Raw genomic sequence first — 17763 nt, forward strand, 5'->3', positions numbered from 1 at the left:
ACCAGAAAGTGTTCACACTCCTCTGAATTTCTGCATGAAAAGTTGACTCTGTATAATGTAACCGGCAAGACTAGAAATACCTACAACATAAAGGAAAAGTACTAATGGTGAGAAAAAGCTGTCACTGAAACAGACTGTGCAAGGAATTTCTTTAAGGCATTAATCAGACCTAAAGCTGATTAAGTGTTTAATTGGCTTGATTACTGATGGCAAGAGAACATGTGCTATATAGCCATTCATGGTAGAAGAGTTGCAGAGGCTTCAGGAGAGTTGAATTGGCAAGATGTTTAAAAAATTAAAAACTGTATTTTCTAGAGTAAAATTATCACCTGAGGAAGTCGATTGCAAGAATGAAGGTGTCCCTCCACCACCCAAGGCATCTACAGACCAGGTATTTTTTTTTTTTTAATTGTTTAATATAGACTCAGTAGTATTATCTTTTGTTAGAGAGTGTTTATGTAAGTAAATACCAAAGGTTAAATTTTCAAACATACTTACTGTATACAGTATCAAGCTTTATTTAGCAAAATCAATTAAATGCCTTTATTTCCCTCCTGCCTTTTCTTTATGAAAAAATACATATGTCCTCAGTTTGAAAGCGGCTTTCCAGATAGGGCTAACCCAAAATAGTAGAGGCTTATGAGAGATCTTGATCAATATTGCAAATGGGATATTAGAAATACTGCTGTGTTTCCTTTTGATGTGCTGGTGTATTCCTCTACATCTTGTTCTGAGCTACCAGAGAGTATCAGTACAATGTTTCTGAATATTGGAATGGCATACAGGAATATATCAGCCTGCTTCCCAATAACTGTTTGAAAGGCAAAGTAATTAGTGGCTTTTTAAACAAAATATTTTATTTGGCTTTGTTTTAATAATTTCTGACTGAAAAATACAGTAAGTAATATTAGTCTACATTCTATATATTTATTTTTTTTTACTTTACTGCAAAGTTAACTCCTCTTTGTTTTAATTAATGGTATATTTAAAAAAAAAAAAAAAAGATGGGATAGATACTCCTTCATTTATTACCTTTGAATTTTTATGTGGTCCCAGTAATGTCCTAGAGAGTGTTTTGTTTTTTTCCAGCTTGAAGTACTCAGAACTTTACAAGGCAAAATCACAACAATTTAAGATTTCACCAAGTAATTAGGAAAGTGAAACAAGTTCTTTAGTATCAGCCCAAGTTATTAATCTGAATTCATGCTTACTGAAATGATTGAAACTCCACCATTATAAAGTTAATTTTAGCTAAGCAGTGTTTTAACACATTCACAGCAGTCGAGCATATACAAAGACTGACTTAACTTATGGGATCCTTGATTTACATGTACAAGAGTTCCATAGATTTTACAGTTTTATTTAAAACTGATAGAAACATAAATGTTCATAAGACTGAATAATTTCCTAGAACTGATGTTTTTCTGAAGCTTGTAGGTTTGTATAACCTGAAGAAAAGCTCCAGTTTAATGCAGCTCAACTACAATTCAAATTTGATTTGTCATTATTATAAATGTGCAAAACCCCAATTGTTTGATGAACAGGCCTATCCATACTGCCATCCACACAAAATGGCAAAAATGTCTATTTTCAAGAAACTTCATATACTGCAGATCTTCAGGCAAAGCTTAGCATTGTTCATGCTTCTTTTAAAGTTCTGCGTATCAGTTTTCTTGGGTCAATAAAACACTAGCGTGAAACAAGAAAAATCTCAACAGCTGACTTCTGTGCAACCTGATACCTCACTTGGCAAACTGTTCTAGCAAAAAAATACTTATTTAGATTTCCCTGGAGACATGAATTACTCTTTTCACTAGAATAATTGCATACATGAGCACAACACTCGGATCATATCAACACCAACCTCCACTATCATAGATACTGTTAAGATGGAGGCAGATGAATGGGTTAAGAATTAAGACATTTTCTGCCTATAAGGAGACACCATCTAAAGAGAATGGAAGAAATGTACATAGCATCTGGTAACTAAAGCACTATTCTCACATTAATGTTCTTACTCTATTAGGAGAAATCTTGAAACAAAGACAACATTTACAACAAACCATCATGCAAATACCTCTAGTATGCACAGAGATTGATTGAGCTTTTGATATTCATTTATATACACATACAAAATATCTAATTTAATTATTTTTATATGTGTGTATATTAGAACTTCATTGTCAGATTGTCTGAATAAAAGCAGACAGGAAAAAGCAAATACTTTTGTAGAAAAAGACAAACCCCAAATTAATCTCAGAAACTCAAACGGAGGTCATTGCATTTGGGGAGGGGAAAAAAGTGCATATGAAGACGTGAAATCTCCTAAAGTCAAATCAGTTCCCATATGCTTATACTATCTCTTTCTCTATTAATTAGCTTGATAAACACCTGGCAAATTCATTCTATCTGGGATAACAAATGGTTATTCGTTTGGTTAGCAGTACACTGTTATGTAGTAGCGTGAACACCTAAGACTCCCCATGTGCTTCTCACTCCCTCCTCCAAAAGCCACTCTGTCAAAGCCAAGATGGACCAAGGTACAGGGACATGAGGACTTGGTTCATGAACCGAAGCCACTAACTGTGGGAAGGAGTTAATTTTTTGCAGTGAAAGTTTATATTGTCTATGTATTTTGTAAAGACTAAGGCTAAGCTCTGTCACTGTGGTAAGGTAGCTCAAAACATACCAGGTGTGTTAGCCCAGCAGGAGGTTTAGGCAGAAGAATGACTAATTCAGAGATGTAGACTGGCTTGTGAGTGGCAGCACTGAACAAGTCAAACTTGACAACATAAAGGAGGTTCTGGGAACAAGAAGCGGCAAAACTCCAGGCTAACTGAGTTTGCCTAGCAGATATGTAGACATCATTTTTTTTTATTTCAGCATCCAAGTCCTTTTCTGAACCTATCTGAAACATCTTGTCCAAGAAAACACACAGAACACCCAGGAACGAATCTCAGTGTATGTCAACTTGGTTAATCAAATTCCTAGGAGAATGACATCAAACCATCCTTATCGTTCTCAACAAAGAACATTTACAGTTTCTAATCCTGCTTCTTTTTTTTTAAGGGTGAAAATGGTAAAGCAGATGAACCACAGAAAGCGGAGGGCAATAAGAAAGTAGAACCTGTAGCAAAGCAACAAGGTCAGTAATAAGCTATTTATGAGTATTCAAAGATTATCTGGACAAAGTATATGTACACTACATAGGGCTGGAAAAAAACTTGTTCTTTTTCAAAATGCCCTGCTAAGTGCTGATTGTGAGGTTTATTTGTGGAAGAAATTAAGAACACTGAATTCCCACTGACCCCAGACCAACGATTTGGTACAGAAATACAAGCACTATCCAACAATAATAAAAGGCAAAAAGGTTTCAAGCACACAGTCCCTTCATGAGCTTGTCCACTTGAATCAGCTAGTCTAACAAAATCTATTTCCTCTTGCTGTAAGCCGACTTCTTAGAAACCTTACTTTAAAATAAAGGTATTTAGTTGCTTAAGAAAGAAAGCTTCATATTTTTAATGTCTCTTTTGGGTATACTTCTCACATGTATTAAAAAAACTACAAAGATGAGACAGACCTTAGATTATCTGACATTCAAATCTTTCATTGAACAGCCATTCAAAACTTTTTCAAAAAAAGCAACACCATTAAATGTATTTTAATATTTTGTATATAAAATGTTATATTTATACCATCACCATTCAGAACACACTCAGGACTAGAACACAGAGTTCAGAGAAGTAACACAAGGTAATTATTTGCCTAAGCAGCTGATTGCTGAAAACAGTGGCAGCTGGCCATGGCTACTCTGCCCCTCTCTTCCCCCACCTCGCAACAGCCAAACCTATTTTGCTTGTACCAGAGCCAGAATGACTTCTGCAGCAGCTACCAAAACAAAGGCTCAGGACGGGTGAAGCAGCAGCTATCACTGGGCCCCCTCTTCCCTCCCTCATGGCATCAGTGGTACAGCCCTTTCTTTTCTCCATCATTCAATACCAGAGAAAAACAGCAAGTCCAGTTTTCCTGTAAACTCATGCTTTTCATCTGGGAGAGCAATTCAGGTTAATTTCACTGGAGCAGCAAAACAAAGGGTGAAGAACCTCCAGCTTTCTGGATAAAGATGATTTAAGGAAAAAGAAGCAGCTGGAAAGACTACAAGGAAACTTGTATAATACTTGTGCTTTGTGTGACTGTAACAAGTGTCACAATTCCTTTCCTCATATAATAAAACTTTAAACAAAGTCCATTTAATGCAATTATCTTGTTATATAATGGCTGTAGCACTGAATCAAGGGAAAACAAAATCTGACATAAATTAACTGTAGCAATAAGCCAACAATGGGAAAAATTAAATTTGATGTTTTGTGGCTTTTTAGCAACATTAAATCACACATGCTAACACATGACATAATGGAGTATCATTATAGAATATTTTTACAAGATTTTACAGATTAATATAGTTTATGAATCAATTTTTTGGGATACTAAACTACTTATTTTTTTCCCACATCTAAAATATAAGTGGTAGCATAGAAGCAACTACCTCATAAATTACTTTAGGAAAATATAATAACATAGTTAGGCTCCAGGTTTGAGGGTTTCTTATTCCATAGTGTATATGGAGTTTCCGGAAGGTGCTTCAAGTCTCATTTTCAAACATCCACAAGACAGTTTCTTCTTTTGCATGTGGGTATTAATGAGATAGACAGACAACAGCTATCCAAGCCAGAGAGTTTACACAGGCACAACACCTCAGGAAAAAATTATGAATTACAGCAACATGTATATAAGTGCTCACCATCCAGGCTGAATAAGGAACTCCATTATCTCTAGGTAGAAAAGTGAAGCTGGTCTCAAGCGCTTCACAGGAAGGTCTAAAGACATCTGTCAAACTTGGTGAACTTTGTATCAGACCTAAAGCCATGTGTGCAGAGTACCTGTGGGCAAGCAGAGGACAAGAGACCAGAGAAAGCATTTTGTGGTGTACATACAAATTTGGAGATAATTTTTAAAAGCACAGCCAAGGCTCAGCCAACACTATCTTCCTCCCTTTCTTCTCACATGGCCAAAACCAGCCATCACCTTTTCCCTTTCTCCTAGCACTTCACAAAGCAACATGATGTTCCCAGCACAGATGAAAACTCAGCAGGAGGCACAGCTGGAGTATTTGGTTAAAACTTGGCCACTTACATCACTCAGCAACACCTGGTACTTTTGGCAGCTTTGTTGGCTACTCATTGCCTCACTTCTAGTTCCTCAGTCGCCCTCTCTCTCACTAGCTTGTTTTGTGATTAATTCTCTGCAAAATTAGTTCACTCTGTAATTAATTCTCTGTGCTTAGTCCATTTGTTCCATAATGGATTCATTTTTTAATTTATTCCCTGCATTTCTTTATGTACTTGACAAAGTGTGATTCACCTAATTACAGGTTGTCCATGATATTAAATCCAATTGCTATAGTTTCTTTGCATATTTACCATCTCCCATAACTGACTAGTTATACAAATCCTTCACTTGTTTTACACACTGTTGTTCAATAGCTCTGTTGGTGGTTACTTTATTTAGAAGGCCATTCTCTGTATCACAAGTTCTTTCATCCTCCTAGCAGATCCTTCCAGTACGATTCTTTTCAACTCATCCATTTTCTTTCTTCTAAACACTCTCAGCAGTAGATTTAAGTACTGCTCTACTGAAGTTTGTCCTGCTCTCCTTTTTACTTTTCCGTCACTAGAAACTGGACTGTTTCCAATATTCTGGGGTTTAGTCTTCCTACTTCTACTATATCAACAAGTGTCTCAAAGATTTTTTTCAGATTCATAGACATATTTATGCAGCTCTTTACTAAAGTCCATATTGACATCACTTTATTCTTGGTAGGATCTGAGTGAGAAAACTAGACTATCACATTTCTATACTTGCTACAATTGCACCTCTGGATCATAAAGTAGACAGAACCTCTCATCTGGGAGATTACCATGTTAATTTCCCCTGATATTTAGTATCTTCATAGCTTAGGTGCTTTGGAATGTACCCAGAGGATATATACAAGGTCATATACCTGCCTGAAAATGAAATGCAAGTGCCATTCTAAATTTTGGTGCTTTTGACAGAGCCAGAAAATCTATATTCTAAATAAGAAGCCCAGACAGAGTTTAAAACAACAACAACAAAAACCGCACAACATAAAATCCCCAATCAACCAAGAATGTTAATGAACATTCCTGAACATGTAGCACCTCAAAGGAAGTGCTGCTCAAAAGGAACTTCAGTCCACTCCAGACTCTGTCCTAGTGAGTACGCTTCTGTTTAGGTACTTGAGGAACAGCCACTTTTCCACTAAATATTTGAATAAAAACAGAAAAGCAGCAGAAGCTGCTGATAGCTGCCACCCTTCATATATTGGCCTAGCTGTCTTACCTCTACTCTTTCATAACAAGGGAGTTCAAGACCTTATCTTTCACCTTCCAATAGTTCCCTAACTACCCACATAAAGTCTAGACTAGAAAGATGTGGGAGGAAATTCTGTGGCCTTCCTAATTGGTGGGTCATCATACAGAAGAAAAGAATGCAAAAACCTGTGACGTCTGAGAAGATAGAATACAACACAGAGCCTGGAACTAATCTAGAAGTTAACTGAAACACTAACCCTGTAGGAGGAATGAAGACCTTTGATTTCATTATGTATTTATATGACAACATTGTTGAACCTTTAAAAAAAAAGGAAAAAATAATTCTCACAACAGGTAGTTGACCCTATCACAAATAAACAAGGCCCAGAACCAAGACTCCTCTTCTCAGAGGAAAGCTTTGACCGCTAGCTGCTATATAAAAGATGGTCACTCTCTCTTCCTGTAGATAAAAATAAAGCAGATACATTTACTGAAGGTAACAAAAGCCTGTTGCTGTGAAACCCAGGCTAATTTCTGCTAATTAGGCATCAACTAACCCTGTGTGCACTACAACTGAGTTATAAGCTCCTGAGAAGGGAGATCTGAATTAAATATAAAATTTCTCAGCTAAAACCTTTGGCTCTATCTGACTCAAGCTGCTTTACAAAACCTGTCCCCTAGTACCTCAAAATCTGGAGTTTAAATAAGTTCTTTGTATTTCAAAAAATACAAATCAAGTACAGCATTTTGATATAATATTCTGCAACTCAATGAACAAAACCTGCCAATGCAAAGAGACTTTTAAATAATAATCTTATTCTTTGTCTTCTTATCCTTTATACTCTTCACTGGCACTCAGTCAACAGACAGCTATTATTCCCATAAAATGTATTTTTTGAAGATTACCAAGAACTTGAATATGTTTAATCAGCTTGTTTCCACTCCTGCTGATGTGAAGTCTTCTAATTCCTTTCAGATCTTCATGTTTCACATGAGTGACATGGCTAAATTCTAGGAAAACAAACCCAGCCTCTTCATACAAGCTTTCTTTCTTTACATGGAAAATAAACTTTTATAATACTTTCATTAGCCACTAAAGTTGAGGATTGAGTTAAGATGGACTTACTCACAGATTGTTTTATTTCAACCCCACTGATTTCTGAACACTTTTCCCCTACACAGAGCATTTGTTAAAAAAAAAATTTGCTGGGAAAGTCACCAAGGTGTGTATTTTGTAATGTCAGAACAGAAGCCTCTTCTATCCTTCATCCATTGGTTTCCTGTGTGTTTATTTTTCTTGACATCTTCATGACCCTATAGCCATCTTTCAATTATTTATGGACATAGATCAAGAACAGCTCTGGGAGGCAAGGACAATCAGGCAAATTATTAACTATGTCAGAAGTATCCCAGAAAGTTTGAAGACCAGTTGTCTCATTCCCACGTTACTGCTTCAAATGCAAAGTCAGTCTTTACTCCTGCTATTTAAAAGTATCTGTTCTCTATGGTATTTGACAGGTGATAACATTTAAGGGCCTATTTGAGACTTCTAACCTATTTTGAAACTTTTAATAGTTTTCAAAGAGAGGAAATGACAAAAAATCAGTTTTTAAGTTCTTAGAATTAAATTTGTAAGGGATATATGTCACTGAGTTAGCTAAAAAACGGATTACTCAAACATTAGCTGCTCTGCCTTTTACCAGCAAGCCCTACTCCTGTCTTTAAGCAGTGTTTCCTATTTCAAACAATGCTGTCTAACCTCAAGTATTACCTTGTACCACTGAAATTGCATACATAATTTTTTGTGTATTAACTATTACAGTTTTATCATATAAGCACAAACACCAACCTACACAAAGTTTTCAGGCAACCATTAAATATTCAACAGAACAAAGATAAAGTATTCCTTTATCTTTGACTTTTTCTCTCCCATGACTATTTCTCTTCTGTGTTTCTGCCAAGTATTGAGAAGCTGATCAAGACAGTTTAGGCCAATCAGATTTTCAGGACTTTTTTCTTTACCGAAGGAATACAGAACAACAACACTACATTTCTTTAAATAAAAAATACCTAGATTAATCCTGGTAATAAACATCAGAACTGAGTGCTAAGGCTTACAACTGGATTACATACATAGCAAGTAAATAAACTATATTTAGTATGACACTATAATTGTGAGATAATATAGCATTTTTTAAGCACCAGTATATTTTAAAATGCCTACTTTAAAAAAAAAAAAAGTCACTCAGGAGTTAGCAGTAGAAGAAAGTCATTGACAATAAATTTATTTAATATAAAATACATACTACACTAGAGTGTTGTGATAGAAATCCTGTTTTCACCAAAGAAAAATATACAAGCAAGTCAACATTTTGTAAATGGTCCTGTAAAACAATATATTGTGGATTCAAAATGAAGGAAGACTATATCAGATAATGATCAAGTTATGGTAAAATGTGCTTCTGTATAGTCAAAAGAAGCCCAGGAAACACTTTGCTTTTTGTATGAGGACCATAAGTAACAGCTAGCCATTAAAAGTTCTGCCTTCACATATGCACACAGTAAAGAAAGAGAGGGGAAGCATAGATAAAATACTGGTCAAACTTACTAGTACAAGGCAATGGAGCTGGCTGGGAATTCTGGGGAAGAAAGTCTTCCCTGTCTGAAGCATGGCAAAGCAAAAACACTTGTTCTGTACTCAGGAATACATTTAACTGCTACTATCTATCTTCTGACATTTATTCATGTCTTTATCTCCAAAACTTAATCTTTGATTTGACATTTTATTTCTCTTCACTTTTTGCAATAAGGATAATGCGTTTGTGATGCCAAAGGCCAGTTATTATGGCTATGGAATGTGTAGCTGGACATAACTGATCCAAGAAGTAGAACTAAAGCTATCCTAGTGTCTGAGAGATTTGTGTTATTACTTTCCGGAAGAAAGTCCCTTCAGACTGGTTGACTGCTCCAGAGGCACACCTCCTGATGCTGAATAACCAGGAAGGCTGGCAATCTCCACAGCACAAAGGGTTTTCTTTCCTGTCCCTAAGATTCTTTCTGCTGTTTGATTGGACAGAATCAGGGGTCAGATAGGAGAAAAGAGCCTGCTTGCTCAGGCAAGAACAGCAGGCTGGCAGCTCAGCACCTTGGTCTCTGCATTGACCTTTGGAGAGAATAAGAGGGAGGAGCTGTCCTAGCCAAGCTGGAGAGGTGCTAATTGCCTTTTGCAAATCTAGGGCTTTGAAGAACACCAGTAACAGCAGGAATAGGACTGGGAAGTAGAAGAAATGATTAATTAGTGTAAAATGACCGACTTAATCTGTCGTTCTGTTTGCTACGTACTTACTATGTTAGGAAATAACATTTTATACTCTACTGGTGGAAGGATCATGAAAATATTCATGGCCACAAGGTAACACTTGTCTCAGTGGATCCATGAGGTTTTAGAGTCCTTTGCTGACATTGCCTATTCCCAGAAGATAAGTCAGCAACACCTCTGTGAGGCTAGGCCTATGGCAGAGATTTTTGGATCCACCAATACTTATGTATGCTTAGGAGTGAAGGCTTTAGATGAATCAAAATTATTAAGGCAAGAATGATAAACGTACAGTGCTGTGTCCTGATATTGACAAATCTGCCTATACCAACAGGTTCCTCTGTGGAAAAAGGTCCTTAGGACTAATGCCTATGGTTTTAGGACAGTGTACAATGCTAAATTTTAGAAACATGATAGTGGATTTGGTCCTACATGAACAGGTTTAAACTAAAACAAACTTCACCAGCTCTTCCAATGTTATGCTTAGTGTCACAATATTCTGCTTTTTGCAAAGCCTGAACTCCTGATTTCATGTGATTATTACACAGTTTTAATAAAACCCCCAACATTCAGCCTTTTGAGTTGCAGAGAAAAAAAAACCCTAAATTATCAATCAAAAGGGTCTTAAAACACATAGAAAGTACAAAGTATTCTCTTTTTTTGCTTTACTGCAAAAATGGCAAATGCTCTGCTACAGGCTATTCTGCAAGTGTGTGTGTGGCAGTAGGAAATCAAATTAATTTGGAAAGATTTTCAAGGGTCTCTGTCCAAAACTGTGAAGTGAATACTAAAGATAAAAACTGCTTTATGGAAACATGAACAAGGGAGCTGAGAAGCCTCAGAGTAAGTTGGATATATTCCTCAACATGCAAAGATCTTCTAGCTGCTCTAACCTAATCCTGCAATACTGTTTCAATGTTATTTTACTGAAAGTATGAAAATAGTGGACAAGAATAAGCAACGAAGATTTAATATTAACTTTCAGCTGGGAGCATCATCAACCTGAGTAAGATAACACAGGTAAAAGACCGACATCCCACCCATAACCTTTTTTTTTTTTTTTTTTTGCCTGGCCTACCTCTCTTCTGGAAGAGCAAAGACCTGTAGAAAATGAGAAAAATCTGAAAGACTAACAGAGGGAAATGAATTGGTCTTATAACCTGCATCTTGCTCCTTGCTATCCTAGGCAGATCACTGGTATGATAGGACGTCAGTCAGCCTCTCAATTTAACCAGCTAACTTTTCGAGGGGTTCCATTAAACAGTGTTTTGTCCACAAAGCTATGCTTCCACAACTGCTGCTTTTCCTTCCTATCTTAAAACAGAACCCGCTAAAATTATACCAACTGAATTTTAAATTATATTATTCTGATAGGGAGGCCAACTCATCTAGAATATGTAGACACCAGTGGGCTGCATTCCTCAACTCCCACTACTAAGCTGGCAGCTTTACCAACCCCTATTCCAATATAATGGAAATGGAAATAATTCAGGAAAACTCAAATCATGTATTTTGTCGAGTAAGCATGGATCTATCTGTTTTGAAAATTGCTTTAGATGTTAGTGCCTTGGCATAATTCTGCCTCCTTTTTCTCACTCATGATTTCTTTACCATGACCAAAGTTACGTAAAGCCAATAGAAGGTTTCTTTGTTGTCCTATAAGCTTTGCCATCTACATGACAGATTATCATTTATTCTGGAAACCAATTGTTGTACTCTAAACATTCCCTAAAATGACTACCACATTGTTCTTAAAGGCATTCCTTTGGCACTGGTCTTATAAATCAGCGGGATATGAGCTGGAGTTAAGCACTGAAGAATGACTAAGTTTTTTAAATGTGACTACACAGACAGCCCTCACAATTTCATACAGAGACAACTAAAACTGAACACACAGCTGGCAGTGTTGCTAGTCCATGATATCCTAATCCTAATGCAAATAAGCCCTGTGCTGGTCCTGAAGATTCACGAACTCTAAAAACTTGTGGACGTTTGGAATATTCATGGAATTACAATGTTTTCCATCAGTCAAAATCCAGTTAGCATTTAATGGTCAGTGTGGATTAGACCTCAGACTGAATACCTTGAGAGTATCAAGCAGGCTGAGAAACCATTTTCCTTCTCTGATGTGATGCTTATGTACAAGCACCATATTTTTTTAACTTTGTGATCTACCCTTCCCATACACATGTCATTGCAGAGATGTATTGTCTTATTCAGGAGCTTGTTACTCTAAATAGTGTGTCTGCACTGATGTTTTATTTCAGATTAAAATGTTCTTCTGAAAAATAGCTCCTGTTTACCCCCCAGTGTGCTCTGTTTCATCACCAAAAAAACTCTAGGAATGCATAACTGGATTTCTTTAGAATAGAACTAAACCAAAAGAAGCACTCCATGAATCAACCTGATTTACTTGAGCTGCTGATGGTCATTCACTTCAGAGGATCACCATAAACCTGGTTTGAAATACAGCTGCTTCAGTCATGGCTTTGATGCCAGACCTTTAACACCATTTCACTGTTCTGATTGTTGCTATCAGGTTGTATTCTCTGTAAGTGTAGATGCAACTAGGGGCAATTACTATGACAAAGAAAATTCCCAAAGCAAGATAATTGCAGAAATGTTGAGATTAGTCTTGCTGTCACTCTTGAGACTTTTTGTCTGGGGAGTCAGGGCAAGGAGAATTGGGAAACACAAACCATGAATTCAGAACGGAACAGAAACCACAGCAAGTGCTGAATATTTTGGCTCCTGCATCTTCTTTTCTACATCATGTCACGTTGACCACAAAAACCACAGGAGGATTGTGTGCCAAGGAAAGCAGAGTCAGTAGCATCATTTGTAGAGATCCTCTGATAGAAGGGTTAAATAGAATTTTAACAAGTTAAGGTTCAGTAGCAAGACCCACAAATTAGTTATAAATAGGTCCAAATTCCCTTTATTTTCTGTAATTGCAGATCCTCTGCCATTTTCTTACAGAGAATGTCTATGAATATCCTAGAAGAAATAAATTTTATTTCACTATGAGAATGTATTCACTGTGCTAGAAGCCTGAATCCATTTTAAAATTCCTCCTCCCTAAAAAAAAAAAAAAAGAAAAAAAGAAAAAAAGAAAAAAAGTATTTTTGACTGGAACTCCTAGAAAAGCATTTTGAACCCCTGTAATCACTCAGAAACTCTTTCATCCTTTCTTGAACCTTCCTGGGGACAGGAAGAGCACCCACCCTGTTTGGAGTCCTCACTTCCCAGCATGTGTGCTATTCTATACCTTGAAAATTCCCTGGCAGATCCTTCAGGTAAGATGAAACATTCCTTAGTGTCATATTTTCAACAGATTTCCTCAAGATAGTACTGCAATACTAACTGCTGAAAAAAGGAAACAATAATCTGCATTTCCATGAAGTGGGCAAGACACTGTTATCAATTTAAGCCATAAATTCTATCAAATGTCAGAGTTTTAAATGGAATTCCTTACAAAAATCTTCCCAGTTTACAGGTGATAAGTAAAAACCCTGTAGACTGTCTCCTCATACTCAATAATGCTACATTTCTCCAAGGGACTGTTTGAAAATTAACTCCTAATCTTTCCTAAGTCTAAAGCCAGATATGTTCCCCCCCAGCATGCTGGGGAAGATGGATTTCTTTGCTTTCTCTTTGGTTCCTTGTCTGACTCTCGTTTGAGTATTTGTCATCCACAGATACCTCTGTCTAGGTCTTGTCTTTGATCCTGTTTAAGATATTAATTCCTGTAAGAGTATCAGGGCTCACACAGGGCATTCTCACTTCTTAATCTAAATACTAAGAAAAAATAGTAGAAAGACCCCACTGGTCCTGTAATCATTTGTCCAACTGGTAAAAGTCTGAAACTCAGCTCAAGAAACATTGTGTCTATTCTTAACAGACACCTGAAAGAAAATATTATCCCACATCTGAATAAATGATAGAAGAGTAGTTCGATTTATCAGGTGCTGTAAACAAACTGACCTGCTGTCCTTCACTAAGTTTTGGTTCAATGCCATTTCAAGCAGCCACCTTCCAGCTGAGCAGCTTAACAATCTAGTGTTAAGAGTTTTAAGTTTGCTGAGAGTTCAAAGGGGTAACTGTTTATACCACTTTGAAATGAATAACAACTCTTTAAATAAGGCGATTAACTATCAGAAAACTAATTGTACAGTATCTATTCAAAATACTCAGGGTTTGATTTTCTTTGAGCTGTCTTGAATTTAAAATAAAGCATTTGCAACAGGCTTTTGATTTATTTGCTATGATGTTTTGCGGCCAAGTTTTTTCCTCTATAAGCATATTACTTAAAGAATTTATGAAGGCTGAGTTTCTTCCTCCTTTAAGCAAAGTCTCAGACTGATGAGAGCTTTTAAATTATTTTTCAGCATGAAAATTTAAAATATATAGGACTAATTATAAAAATTAATCACATAAGGCTACTTAAATGGCCAGAGACTATATCATTTGTGTAGTTTGTTCCAAACCCTGCAAACTTCCCACTTCAACTCCTTTAAAAAAAGTTACTTGTAACAAAAATGAAGAAATAGACTAGCCAAAGTTCTACATGCTCATATCCTTAATGATGTATTTCAGTCATAATTTACTCAGCAACAAACAGTACTGTCATGGCAGCTGAAGCAACAAGAGGTTTAATGTAATTCAAACACTGCAGTATAAATAATGTCATTAGCATTTCTATGCATAAGCAAATAAGCTACTCTTCATTTTCTTTCTGTTTTTCACAAGGCATTTCTGGGCAGATCTATCTGTCCTCTACATTTATTTTTTTTTTTGAATAAGCACCCACTAATATTCTACAATATTGCATGAGTTCTTGTCACTTATAAATATAGAAGAGCTCTGTATTAACTGTTGTTGAGCTGGCTACAGATCCATCTAGTTTAAAAACCACAAATAAGTTACATATTCTAAAAGTTACACTCATCATGAACTTTCTGTGCAGCTGGCACTGAAATAGATCTATGCAGGAAATTATTCAAAAGTCAAGTGCCAGAATCAGTGTCACGTACTGCTTGTCCACTGAAGAAATAATGGTAGTCAGCTGTGATTCCTCCAAAAGTATTATTATAATTCTTTAAAAATCAGTGTTCAACAATTAAAACCTTTTTTTCTAGATACAGTACCAGAAAAAGCACCTGAACCTTCAAAAACTGAAAAATCAACTGAACCAGCTCAGACAACTCAACAGGAACCACGTCAGCTCAATGATGGGAAAGAAGACACTAAGTGAGTAAATTCAATTTAAAAATTTGAGGCTTTTTTCTTGATATCTTGTCTTAACAGTTCTGTGTGCCATATTTCAGTTCTTTAAAATTCCCTCTTGTTCTGTAAGGATCTGAAGAGCTTTATATAAATTCTAAGGTAACCATATATATGAGGTATTAATTTAGAATATGTTTTTGAGTTTGTTGTGTACGTCATCCTAAATAGCAGGAATGAGGAAAAGGATTTGCTCAGCTACACTTACATACTAATTCTAACAATGCTGCTTCTTAGTTACTATTACTCTGCCTCAGCAAAGGAACAAATCCCAGGATGCTGCCCTGAATAGCTGGAATGTTTGTCACATCATTCTGACTTAAAAACTTTTTACCCTTCACATTTTTTTGCTGAGTTATACCATTAAATCAGCATTAGTCTCCGCAGCCAGAGGATTAGGACTGTCTCTTCCTGAGAAAAGACAAATAAATTAAGCAGTAATGTTCCTTCAGGGGAAAATCTAGGGTCACTCAACCTTTGGAAAAAGCTTAGGTAACTGTTTGTTTTGCCAAAACAGAAATAAAGTCTGGAGAAAAAAAACAAACTTGGAATAGTTTAGATTTATTACAGAATCATAGATTTATAGAATTATTTGAGTTGGAGGGGATCTTTAAAGGTCATTTACTTTAACCTCCCTGCAATGATCAGGGACCTCTTCAACTAGATCAGGTTGCTCAGAGCCCCATCCAATCTGACCTTGAATGTTTCTGACCTCTCCAGGCAACCTCTTCTGGTGTTTCACCACCCTCATTGTAAAAAACGTCTTCCTTATATCTAGTCTGAATCTAGCCCCTTGTAGTTTAAAACTGTTACCCTTTGTCCTATCACAACAGGCCCTACTAAAATGTCTGTCCCAAACTTTCTTATAAGCCCCTTGAAGTATTGAAAGGCTGCTATGAGGTCTCCCCAGAGCATTCTCCAGGCTGAACAACCCCAGCTCTCTCAGCCTTTCCTTATAGGGGAGGTGTTCCATCACTCTGATCTTTTCTGTGACCTTCCTCTGGACCCACTCCAACAGGTAGGTCCATGTCTTTCCTGTACTAAGGACCCCAGAGCTGGACACAGGACTCCAGGTGGGGTCTCACCAGAGCAGAGTAGAGGGGAAGAATCACCTCCTTCAACCTTTTAGCCACACTTCCAGCTATAGCAGTCCAGGATTTTATTATCTTTCTGGGCTGAGAGTGCATATTGCGGCTCATGTCCAGCTTTTCATCCACCAGTAACCGCAAGTCCTTCTCTGCAGGGCTGGTCTCAATCAATTCACCACCCAGCCTGTACTGATACCAGGGGTTGTCCCAATCCATGTGCAGAACCTTGCACTTGGCACTGTTGAACCTCATGAGGTTTGCATGGGCCCACTTCTTGGGCTTGTCCAGGTCCCTCTGGATGGCACCCCATGCCTCAGGTGTGTCAGCTGCACCACTCAGCTTGGTGTCATCTGCAAATTTGCTGAGGGTGTACTCAATCCCACTCTCTATGTCATTGATAAAGCTATTAAACATCTTCATAGAACAGCTCAGGGTGGAAGGCTGCTTCAAAGAAATTATATCCAACCTCTTGCTAAGAGCGTTTAGAGGTTAGGCCCAACTCCTAAGTTTGACCAGGTTGCCCAGAAATTTGTTCAGTGTAGTTGTGGATGTAGATCTCAAAGAATGGAGTTTCCACAGTTTCTCTGGGCAATCTGGTCCACTGTTTGACCATCCTTATTATGAAAATTATCACCTGACATATAATTTGCTTCTGTTGCCTCTCATCCTCTTGCTGTGAACCTCCAAGAACAGTCTGGATCAATGTTCTCCACAACCACTCACTGGGTAGTGGAACGCTGCAATTACCTCCATCTTCTCAACTTTTCATCTCCAGTCTGAACAAATCCATCTTTCTCGGCATCTCCTCATATATCTTGTTCTCTAATCCCCAGACATCTTAATAGCCCTCTGCTAGTGTTGCACCACATGGTTAGTGTATTTTGCATACAGGGAAGACTACAGCTGGATACAGGTGCAACAGAAGGAAATAATGACTCCCACTCAATCAACTGGCTATGGTTTTTATAAAGCATGTAGTTAGGTTTCATTGCTGCAAGAACGCATTGTGGATTCATATTAAATTTGTTGTCTACCAGGACCCCCAGATCCTTTTATGCAAAAGCTGTTTTCTAGTGAGTCAGCTCCAAGCCTTTACTCTTACATGGGGGGTTTCCATTCCAGGTATGGAAACTTGCATTTGCCTTTGCTAAGCTTCATGAAGTTCCTGCCAGTCTGTCCCCCCAGCCTGTTGAGATCCCTTTGAGTGGAAAATAATGGATACACTCAGTCCAGAACAGGGTAGAAAGTCCTTCTGTTTTCTTTTGCCTTCTATTATTTGATTATCCTGATGATACAAAGCACAAGTCCTTCCCTGACATGCAGTTATTTAATTTATGCTGAAGATTATCTATTTTCTCTCCATCACCAAGACAGACTTCGTACTGCAGTGGCAAGGAATATTCAAGCAAAACACTACTGCATGCACCTCTGTAAAATAACGCAGGCAATTAAAACTAGCTCTGACTAGAATGACTAGAAATGTTATAGAAAGCATGCTAATATGAATGTGAATCAGTAGGTCAACTATGAAAATCTATATAAAGCATCTCCTTTTTTGTCATTGTAGGATATGTTATTAGATGTTAACCATTCCACTGGTAAATTCTGTAACCATGGTTAACATAATTACAATATCCTAATGAAACAAAGGGGTACGTTTCTTATTAGTAGAAGACAAAATCTG

General features: G+C 37.1%; 1 protein-coding gene across 1 annotated transcript in view; it reads left to right on the top strand.

Moving 5' to 3' along the window:
* The first annotated feature begins 224 nt into the window (after positions 1-224).
* The window catches only part of CNGB3 (cyclic nucleotide gated channel subunit beta 3), a 68707-nt gene continuing 51168 nt past the window's right edge, over positions 225-17763 (top strand). The window contains exons 1-3 of the mRNA XM_014285122.3: positions 225-391; positions 3070-3145; positions 14847-14958. Of these exons, the coding sequence (XP_014140597.2) occupies positions 284-391; positions 3070-3145; positions 14847-14958 (296 nt within the window). The 5' untranslated portion in view covers positions 225-283. The remainder of the gene's footprint in view (positions 392-3069; positions 3146-14846; positions 14959-17763) is intronic.

This window comes from Falco cherrug, chromosome 3, assembly GCF_023634085.1.
Source record: "Falco cherrug isolate bFalChe1 chromosome 3, bFalChe1.pri, whole genome shotgun sequence".
Taxonomy (NCBI): Eukaryota; Metazoa; Chordata; class Aves; order Falconiformes; family Falconidae; genus Falco; species Falco cherrug.